Here is an 11,295-nt window from a genome sequence, read left to right as displayed (position 1 = left end):
TGGGTGGAGGAAGCCTGCAGCCATGGCTCCATATATATAGCAGGGAGAAGGTCTTTGGAACTGCACTCCTGCCGGACGACGCGCTTCCACCGTGTGGGAGAATGGTTTGGTGGCGTCAATCTTGCCGGTGCCAGTCAGTCTCTTTTGTTTTGTTTTGGGGAGTAGATATCCATTATATTCAATGCATTGTTCTTCATGGATATGTATGCGGCTGGGTCAATGGTTGTGGTCGCTGCCGCGTTGGTCTTCGTTTCTTCTCCTCCTGCTCCTTATACTACTACAACATCAGATTAAGTGTTGGTGGTTCAGTTTTGGTAGCACACGCCATACACACACATGCCTTGTTAGTTGTTAGTCATACTAGATGACCCGTTGCGCCCATGGCGCAAAGGCCGAGAGCAAGCCAACTATTGGAAGAGTGTGCATCAAAATATCTAGACACAGAAGGAAACATCTGAAAATAAGTACGGATTGATGATAGATAGATGGTTGCTGATGATACATGTTTTCTGGGAAGCATACAAACGGTCATTTATAATGTTATGAGCAAGGCATGTAGATAGGCAAAGCTGCGTTAGACAGATGTATCGCTGGATGTTTAGAATGGTTTTCTTTGAGGCAAGTCTTCATAGCTGTTGTTCTTCATGGCCTGCATTGCTCAGAGCAGAAATTTAAAATTTCTTCGATGTCATCATCCATGCTCCAATAAAACTTGTTTGTTTTCTATATAACAGCTTCTGATTGTAAACTTATATCGTTAAGATGATCAACAACATATATTATCTGTAACAAAATATGCTTCAGATTGTTGGCTTTGGGTGTTGACCTTGCTGTGAAGTTTGTATCTATTATGCGATAAAGTTCCTTCACTTCACTTAGACTACTTGAGCGCTTCAGTTGCCGGTCGATCTTCAGCTTCTTTGAGTTTACCGTACACGTAGATGGATATTGATTTCTTTGGAAGTCGGTTGTCCAGTTGGTGCTTTGATGGATAGTGAATGGTTGCGTCAAGACCAACCATCCTTGCCTTCTGCAGCATCATAGCGTCCGGACGGTCCTTTGTTGGGATCCTGACTTTTTTCATTGCGGCTGACTCATGACAGTGAAGAAGATACAGTTAGTTAGTGCATTTTATGAGTGTATATGTGTCTATCAAATTCGAGCGAGATACACAATGTTCATAAGTAACTAACAGGTGTGGGTAAGTATGCACATTGTTAGTAGAAAACAAATTTCATTTTCTCATTCTTGATGTTACAACATTTATGAGATTAGGTTATTGAAGCAAATATAAGATACAATCATTCTTTTCTTTAAACATAAGGCACAATCACTCGTTTCTTTAAATGTAAATATCAGGTTATGAAAACAGGGGATCAACATGTGCTTATTTTCTCACTCTTGATGTTGTAGTATTATGAGATCAGGTTATGGAAAGCAAATATAGGGTACAATCATTCTTTTTTCTAAATATAAGGTACATCCATTCTTTTCTTTAAATGTAAATATCAGCTTATGAAAACAGGGGATCAACACGTATAGAGCACAGTAGGCACCGAATAAGTATATAACACTGGCAATAGAAAAAGGAAAACCCAGGTTTTCCAGATTTTACTCGATCAATGATAGGTACAGGAAAATAACTGATTTTAAATGTAAATTGTGACGGAAACAATCGCACTTGTTTTTAGCAAATATGCAAATACAACAATCAATTGATCAAGCAAATATGCCTAGTGGACAATAGGCAAGTTTAAACGGACTTGGCATTAGCTAAAGGCCTTATTATAGGGCGAAGTTCATATGAACAGAATTCATAAGCTCCAACTTAAAGAACAGAATCAAGTGACTGTCCTACAACTCCACCTAAGATTTGAAGATCAACATACTAATCGATCAAGAAAAGCACAGGTGAGTTGCAGTTATCCTCTTCATGCCAATTGCCTACACCTTGCTTTCTCCTGCTCTTTAGTTTTGCTATGCAAATATTTTATTCGGTCTCAGTGATTAGGCTCGAAAACATGTATTTTTCACGGGAATTAAACTCAACTAAATAGGTCCCAAGTTCTGCTTGCTTTGCTAATTTTGTAACGCACACAACTTGTTTGATGTTATGCCTACAAATTTTTTAAAAGAGTAGATCTTCCCAGATATCGTCATGGGGATTACCTGTTTGATCATATGCCTACAAATAAAAAAATAGAGCAGATGGCATAACAAATTTTATACAACCCACACTGAACTATCCTTACAATACCTTCGCCATGCACTTATATTAATTTACTTTACTCCAACAGTGACCAAGACAAAAAAATATTAACCGAGCCAATACAAACAGAATCCTTTAATTTTCCTACTTAATTATTAGAGCAGAACATATATATAGGCGCGGTTCTTTAAGGGTGCGCGTGCGTATTTTTTGTGGTCTTTTATTAGTGCAATGCTAACTAAAACAATAAAACATGCTTTAGATAACGCAACGAAATATGAACCTTAGGACACCTAAAAAATGTGGTAGCATATTCTACTGTGAAGCATTTGACTATCGATGAAATGCTTTTGAATAGAATATGAACTTTCCAAATGTACCGCCTACCCTGTTTTGCAATGTTCAAAACCTAAGAATATAAGAAATTATGTATGATGTTTAATACTGACGATATAGAGAGAAAATGGACATGTGCGAGGTTACTGAATAACGAGTCAAGAATTGATATTTGCAAGGAAGTACGGATTGAGAAATCTGAAACCTGAGCAAGAAGGTCCATGCTTTAACATGTAAAATAAAGAAGAAGAGAACATCTCGACAAATACAACTTCCTTCCGCTGCTTATCCTCTGATTTATGCATATGCATCCAGTTATATAATCAACCTGTACCAAAGTAAAATCATATGCTTGAGATAACTTGGCAGAGTATAAATGGAGAAGAATTCAAATGTACAACTTAGGTTTCTCTCATGAAAGATGGGTGCTTGCATCCAAATCTTCCTCAAGACTTATTTATGCAACCACAAAATTCTTTGAAGAAAACATGAGACTGATATGATTTAGACTCTCATGTGCGCTTTAGCCATTTTACTAATACTATTTTAAAAGCAAGAGATATTTTTAAACGACACTAACAGTGCAAGCTTAGATAATGCACCACAATAGATTCCAAATCAATTAATTGGCTTCTTGGACAATTATATCCATCTAAATCAATGAACCAACCTACAGGAGAGTTTTAGGCACGCAGCGTCACTACCAAATTTAAATTTACTACGGGCACCAATGAAGAGGGGCCAGCTTGTCTGGATTAGGAGAAGACGGAACAGCCTCTGTTTTTTAGCCTGCTAAAATCAAACATGTGTTATTCTTGTAGGAACGCATTTCATCTACGAAGATTAAAAGAAGGAACATAGATAAACCAAGTTGCTTCGGTTTCTTCATTATCAGGAACTATTTAATTTGAATATATTAATAGAGAGGCCGTTGGTAACTGGTATGAATACAAAGGCATCATTTACCACTTTAGATGAAATTGCATTGCTAGTGGCCACACCTAAGAGTTTGTATTATTTCTTAAATATTAACTCGTCCATAATAAAGGACATAAGGCTCTTCGTCTATGATTTAATAATTCAATCAGAGATGTAAGGAAACACTTATATACGTATATACATAGGCTAGGTTTAGAACTGTTCTATGAGGTTAGGAGTAAAGGAAATTGTATACTTTCAGAGAATTATATATTTAAACTTGCTCAGCTACAACCAAAGGCACATGTGTGGATGTAACTAACATGCATCTGTACATAGGCTTTATTGAGCATGATTTAGCCTTTGCTACAGCCTGCTATGGCCAAAAGGCCTAAATCCGAATATATATGCCACTAAAGTACCCATGTTTCTCTACAAAAAGGGTCAAGTGTAATCCTAAATTGTGGTACTGAATATTAGTCATAATACAAGTTTATGGCTGACACGTCACAACCAGCAAGCTTCAGTTTAGCTCCCACCTGTACACTTTTTAGGAATGCATAAAAGCAAGTCCTTTACAGAGCAACAACACGGACAAGTGCGTACTGTATTCCAGAGATTAAAATTTGAGATTTTCAATCTGGGACAAATTAGATATATGCTGCAGCTAGAATTCTAATTGGAGTAATTTCCGCTGGAGTGTGGTTTTTATACTAAATCCAATTAGATGGATTATTTTGTGTTTATAGCCGCCATAATCAAGGCTCTGAACCTGGTACTATTTGCATGATAATGGGGTGCTCTCACGCATCTGCAATAGAGATACTATTCTTTTCATAAGCTCTTACTTTTCTACCCATATTACTTAGTTGTGCCCCTGTTTACTGCAGACACTACAAACTTTAGTTTATGTGGGTGTATACACGATGTATAAAACATGAACCTGGCAAGGAAAATATAAGGGATTACCTGAATATATGATGGTACAGTATACATATCTTTCTAACTGAAAAAAAAATCCTATCACTTCCTGCTCTCAGATTTTAGTTCATTTATAAACTCTGCATTTTATTTGTACAAGCATACCACATCTACATTCAGCTATAACACATATTATTGTTACTGAACATGCTCGTGATTATTATCAGTTCATATAATGGAAACAAAGTACCTGATGCATCCTGTATTAAATAACATTGTGAACTGAAGTGTACTGCTATGCTTACACACATGCTATGAAGAATGGAACCTGACATGGAAAATGCAAAGGATGCCCAACAGAACTCTTGCTCCATGCCTGATTTCTATTCTGGTTGCAGACTTGGGAGTCCCACTTTGCTGCAAATCAGAGAAAACAAAGGCCTCATTGACCACTTTGGATGAAATTGTATCGCTAGTGGCTACACCTAAGAGGCTAAGACAGCCAAGACTAAATTGCTGTATGGAATCGATTAAAAACATAAATGACAAAAGGCCAAAGGTCCAAGGCTCCAAGCAGTATAACAAACACATGGAGCATTAGATTAAGAGTAACTCACCTCTCATAGTCGAGAGCTTCTTCTCAAGATGCTCTTTCTAGAGAGATGAATGCATCACAAGTAAATAAATTGGAGGCGTGCGAAGAAGAGTGTTGCGGCTGCTGCTCCCCTCGTCCGGATCAAGGCCGAGCTCCTCGGCTCGAGCTCCACCTGCCGAGTCTAGATTAATTAGGAGGAACTGCACATAAGGAGGAACTAAACAATTAGGAGAGATATTCTTGCATTGTTGGTCCAACTCCTTTGCATAGAGGTATCGCTCAACTTGTACTCTTTTTTTTAGAACTCAACCTGAAAGTGCGCTGCTACTCGTTCTCACTTTGGCATTATGTGAAACAACAACTATGGAATCAACTGTAGAGATGCTTGTTACTAAAACAACAAATATGTGAAAAGAAAGAATAAATTGACCCTCATGCCACAAAGGAGGCATCATTGGCATCTCCCTATGCAACTGGGACACTAAACACATGTTGACAACCATGAAAATGGCGGACAAAACTTGAACACATCCTCTTGAGTTATAGAGGAATTAGAGGTGAATCATGTACCTGAACTACATGTTGTTCCTGTGTATTGCTGAGTTGGGTGGCAAATGAAGCATCAAACCAAAAATAAATAAATGAAAAGCTTCTTGCTTATGAGGTTGAACAATTGTTTCGTGTCTCAACCACTAAAAATGGTTCAGAACATGATGTTAACATGCTGCATCTCTATTTCAATGTGCACAATTTTTTTCTTCAGATTCTGTATGAGGCATAGGAACAAACCATGCATCTCTATTTCAACGTGCATAAATTTCGGTAAAATTCAGACTCAGAATCTACAATTAATTCTTGCCACACACAATAAAACCACGAACAGCACGCTCAGAAGAATCGACCACAACAACACACTCATAATTCTAATCTCTAAATCAGAACGACTGCAAACTTTATTTGCACAAAGCAACGCCAGCAGTATCTTTTGACCTCACCAATGAATTTGTAAATACAGAGGACATATATGAAGCATGACAAACAAACTGCACACAGGACCACACAGGCATTTTATCGAGCAGGTCAAAAGCATGGGAAAAACACAGAGGCTCACTTTCTAGAACGCAGGCATTTTATCAAGCAGGTCAAAAGCATGGGAAAAACAGAGAGCCTCACCTTCTAGCAAACGCAGTGATTAGACGCACTGTCAACCCTACAAATGAAAAAACAACAACAAGAGGAAAGAATGAACAGAGAGCAGATGTACAATTGTACTTAGAGAATCATGCTACTGAATTTAATATGTTTGAGCCATGTTCTTCTAGGGGGCAGGGACAATTCTACTTGTTATATTGTAACATAAAGCCTGAAGAATCGAACCACCTGCAAGAACATGGGCTGAAGCGCAAATCACTAAAATTTTCCGTCTTCACTCCTGAGTAGCAAAAATCAAGGAATTGTCAATAACTCACGGCAAACACAACATTCAAGTTCTTGAGTATACTGGATCAGTGAGAAAACAAATTTCAGTCATTGGTCAACTTGTGATCCTGCTAAATACGACCTGAAACACAGGTTGGGGCTATTTTCTTGAGATGGAATCGAATTTAGGCATCTTCGGCACAACCATGAGTGTAAAAATGGAGCAGGCTACCTGCAGATGGTCGTTGGGCAGCCTGGTTGTCCACCCACTGCGGTAGTCGCCCGCTCCACCAGTCGTGCCCTTGCCCGAGCCACGCTAGCATCTTCCACCGCTGCCACTTCGCGGGGACAGGATCCTCCTCGCTTCTCCTGTAGTCGACACCATGTCACCATCTTCACCTTTTCCCCATGGCGTACACCATCTTCACCTTCCCCATGGTGTACAACGGCAAGCAACCAGGAGACCATGATGAGAGCAAGAGAGAAGAAGAGGCGGCGCGGGAGGAGGAAGACCGTGGCATGGGGGGAGGAGAGATGAGGCAGCGGCGGCTGGAGGCGAATGGCAACGTCCCCGGTGGCGCCCGGCCGTTGTGCGGCTCCCCGACGGCGTGGCTAACTTGCGGAGGTTACGGGCGCTACGGTGAGGGGCTATGGTGGAGGAGGCGCTGCTGGGAGGAGGGGTGATGGCGACGGCGGTGCTGGGGGTGGGGCACGAGGTGATGGCGGCGGCTGCGGGAGGGAGGAAAAGTGAAAGAGAGAGAGATAGGAGGAGGAGAGCGGCGGCTAGGTTTTACTGCGCGCATCCCGCAATCCCTGCAGTTAGCACTTTTTTCACCAGGAGAAACGCGAGACAGACGACAATGCTGACCTTTGGGATAAAGGAGGCCCACCCGTCATGCATGATAAGACAAATTCAATACGTGAATCAAAACCAACGGACAACGTGTTGACAGCAGCGTAAAAAGTACAGCCGGTACGAGATCGTGCGAAGGAGGAGGGCTGCTCGACGCAGATGGCCCGGGTTAGCGGGTAGTCTAACGTGATTTATATGTTCAATATATGCATGTACTGTACGTCATTCATCATTGATGTAGTAAGTACACATGATGTTGCAGTTGCATGAGATGTTTTGGTAGAGCTTGAGTTTAGATTACCTAAACCGATTGTTATCATGTGCAACCAATCTTGTATATATGTTTGTAACTTTGTATATTAGTTAGGTCTTTAGTTGAGAAACGGGAGTCAAGAGAGTTATTTACCGAGGTTCAGACCTCGTAAGGGAGAAGTTTTCTCCATTCTTTTCAATGGATTTCTTCAGTTATTATGGCCTGTTGACTATTGGTTTTTTGGTGTTCGCCTAAATTCAAAACTTTCGATGGCGGGCCAAAAATATTTCAACCTTTTCCCCTCAAAATGGTGGGACCCATACTGACGTGTGGGAGACAAGAGAGTGGTAACAGGTGCCAACGTATGTCAAGTGTCTGGACCCACATGTCATGCACAGATCATTTTATTCGTGTTAAATTTAGAGTAGAAGCATGTATCTGTACAGGACACATGCCACCATTTTGACTAATCCTCGTCGTTGTAGATTTCTTTATCAATCTAATTCATACATGTCTTTTAACGTATCTTCAAAGAATCCTAGCTGCTCTATTCCTGTTGATTATGTCAAGCTAATATAAGATATTCCTTTTCTATTACTTTAATAATATAAATCGATAGAAGTTGCTGGTTAGTTCATTTAGATTCAGTAGCTTATACAATAAAGTTAGTAGCTTATACAATATTCCATGGTCGGTGTCCATCAGAGGTATATCTACCACTAACGGGACACATTATGCCACCGCTCAGTGCCCTTATCTATTCCTGTAACGGATTCTGTTTGTCCTTTTTATGTTATAACTAGTTTTTTATTAGTATTTCACCACAATTTGAACATCTTAAGACAACAAATCACCATTTCATTCAGAGAAAATGCATTTCATTACACATTAGTCGTACAGATGGCCATCGTACATTTTAAAGATTAAGATGCTTTTGAAAAATCCATTGGTCTGAACCCCTAACTGCCACTGCTCACTTATGCAGGGATTCTTGAAAGCATACTAACTACCTACTACGAAGTAGCCATACCAACTAACTACTGATCGTACTATAATCTATCTATCTATACCTAGTGTTGATTCAGTCGGTAAGCACAAGGCATGCCGCGCCACTACAGCTGTCAAACATTAGTCAAATTATATTTGATCAGCTGGCCGGTAGGCAGGAATCATGTCAAGTTTCAAAAATGAATAGGAGTTGGCCGGCCTTCACATCGCACGCACAAGCTGCCTAGCGTTAACCACTAATACTGGAGCAAGTTAAGTACTATGTTAATACCACTACATAAGAACACCGCTCAACCTCTCTCTAGAGTCTTCCCGCTGCGCAATTATTAGTGCACTACCTTGCCGTTCCGCTTATTTCTCATTGGGGGTAATGCTAAAGAATATCAAGAAGAAACTGGAATGAACACACACAAGACATAGGTAGTTCAGCAACGTGTTAATTAATCACCCAACAAGTTGACTCAATGACACCAGGAAAAACATAAATATCTGCAACGTTAACTGGCACACTTTTTTGCGAGAAAAACTTTCATTCTATTCATCGGTGTCATGACAGCACAAAGAACAACACAAGTAACATAAATTACATTCAGGTCCGTAGACCATCTATTTAGCAATTAGCACACTTTTGGCTTACATCTCACGGGCTCGAACCAATCAAGTTTACAAATTTATTAACTTACTGTAACATAACTAAACTGGTCACAACCCACTTAACTTCATCGAAGATGGACGACGTACATGGATGGAGATCATCGACGCATGCTGGAAACTGGTGGACGTGTGGGAGTGGCACGACTACGACTTGTTGTCGCAGACAAGGGTGGGGCTGTCGTCCTAGCCGTTCTTGAGGTCGGCGCACCTGGCTGCAGTGTCGTCGACCGGTTTGAAGCCACCGTTGCTCCTGTTGACGCTCTTGAGGTCGCAGCAGACTGAGCGGCTCTTGTTGACATTCTTGAGGTTGCAGAAGGAGCCACCGTCACTGATGCCGCTGACGTTCTTGAGGCCATGGACGAATTTGCCGTTGTTGACGTTCTTGAGGTTGCGGACAGATTTGTCGTTGTTGACGTTCTTGAGGTTGCATACGGATTTGCAGTTGTTAAAGTTCTTGAGGTCGCGGACTGATTTGCCGTTGTTGACGTTCTTGAGGTCGCATGTGGATTAGCCGTTGTTGAAGTTCTTGAGGTAGCGGGTTGAGCCGACGTTGCTGATATTCTTGAGTGTGTGGTCGGAACTGCCATTGCTGACGTTCTTGATGCGGTGGAGGAAGCCACTCTTGCTGACGATCTTGAGGCCACAGGTGTAGTCACCCTTGGTGACGTTGTTGAGGGCACGCGCGGAGCCACCATTGTTGACGGTCTTGTGGTAGCCGCCGGCGTTGGTGTTCTTGGGGTTGTGGGCGCACCAGTCGGTGACCTCGCCTTCTTCTGACCGAGAAACCTTCCTGGCAACATGACGCGATCTTCTTCTTCTTCTTCTTCTTCTTCTTCTTCTTCTTCTTCTTCTTCTTCTTCTTCTTCTTCTTCTTCGGTTGGGTTGAGCTGAGCTGAGTGAGGTGGATGTGGTGTTTGCTTTGCTCCGGTTGGGTTGAGTAGTTGGCAATGTATATATAGGAGAATAATGGGTTGTTGACGTGTTCGACCGTCGGTCTCTTTTGTTTTTTGTTGGATATATGTAGTAGATATGCATATTCAATGCATGCATTTGTTATTGACGAATGCAGTTGGTCAATGGTCGTGGTCGTCGCCGCGTTGGTCTTCCTTTCTTATACATCAGAATTAGCGTTAGGTGGAGATTAGGAAGCAGACGGCTAATAGACTAAGGGTAAAATGTACAGTTACATACAAAAATTATACTAAACAACAATATGCATGATGTGGTACAAGCGGCGATCCATCTGCGTGTCTATTGTTTACTGGTGCCGACTCGGTCGCGGGTTGCGCACAAGACAAGCTACGCAGTATCACTATTACACAACTCATTCCACACGGTTTCATGGCCGTGTCGACGATCCGTCGGTCATAGTGCATGCGTAGATGGTCTTCTACGATTTGGTTGTCGAGCTATGTAACAGGGAGACCTGCCAAACGAATTGTGTGACGACACCGAAGACTGGGGACGCAATTTATCTAGTTTCCGCTCCCTCAATGGCGTTAGAGCATCTACAGCCGGGCGCCTCAAATTCGTCTCAAACGCTTAGGCGGACGGCCTGGTCATTAACCGGTCATAAAATTTTAACCTAGACGGGCATCTCAAACAGGCCTCTAATGACCAAGCTGGGCCTCTAATGACCAAGCTGTCCGGTGCCTCTCATATCTAGCCCAAATATAGGGCGGATATGGGGCGGCCCGGGCACGCCCCTGCGCGTCTGCCACGTCAGCCCGGCCCATCCCTACCACACTCTGTCCCCACAAATATCTCCAATCTGAAAATCCTACCTCACTATGGTCTCGCTCCATCTCTTCTTCTCATCCTTCGATTTCTCTGATTCGATCCAGTTCGACGACTCCGGCGACCAAGTCGAGTTTCGGCAACCGCTCCGACTCCGAATTCGACACCGACAAGGAGTTGGTCCTCCGCATTGCCCTCGAGAGGTCCAAGGTGGATACGGGTGCAGATCCGAATATGCTGCCTCACATCTCCCCCGCCGGCGAAGCAAGGACGCCGGCACTGGCCACACCCGGTCTGCGCGCAGCTCCGCGATGGCTGCGCAGTCTGCGCCTCAGCCACGCTGTCTACTGCCCTCGCCGGCCGCTGCTCCACACGGGCAGTGGTGGGTGCTA

The 11,295-nt window shown here is 42.2% G+C and overlaps 1 protein-coding gene across 1 annotated transcript; it reads right to left on the bottom strand.

Annotated features, from left to right (window-relative positions):
* Window positions 1-9,074: 9,074 nt before the first annotated feature.
* LOC125522405 (uncharacterized) lies at window positions 9,075-10,103 on the bottom strand. The gene has a single exon (XM_048687464.2). The coding sequence runs from the start codon at window positions 9,964-9,966 to the stop codon at window positions 9,265-9,267; it is 702 nt and encodes a 233-aa protein (XP_048543421.1). The 5' UTR covers window positions 9,967-10,103; the 3' UTR covers window positions 9,075-9,264.
* Window positions 10,104-11,295: the final 1,192 nt, after the last annotated feature.

Source organism: Triticum urartu, chromosome 7A (assembly GCF_056163025.1).
Source record: "Triticum urartu cultivar PI428250 chromosome 7A, HENAU_Tu73, whole genome shotgun sequence".
In the NCBI taxonomy this organism is placed as follows: domain Eukaryota; kingdom Viridiplantae; phylum Streptophyta; class Magnoliopsida; order Poales; family Poaceae; genus Triticum; species Triticum urartu.
This window is presented reverse-complemented; position numbering and strand designations above follow the sequence as displayed.

Excerpts from the sequence above, each read along its gene's own strand:
- LOC125522405 (XM_048687464.2), bottom strand. The coding sequence starts at position 9,966 with ATGTTGCCAGGAAGGTTTCTCGGTCAGAAGAAGGCGAGGTCACCGACT.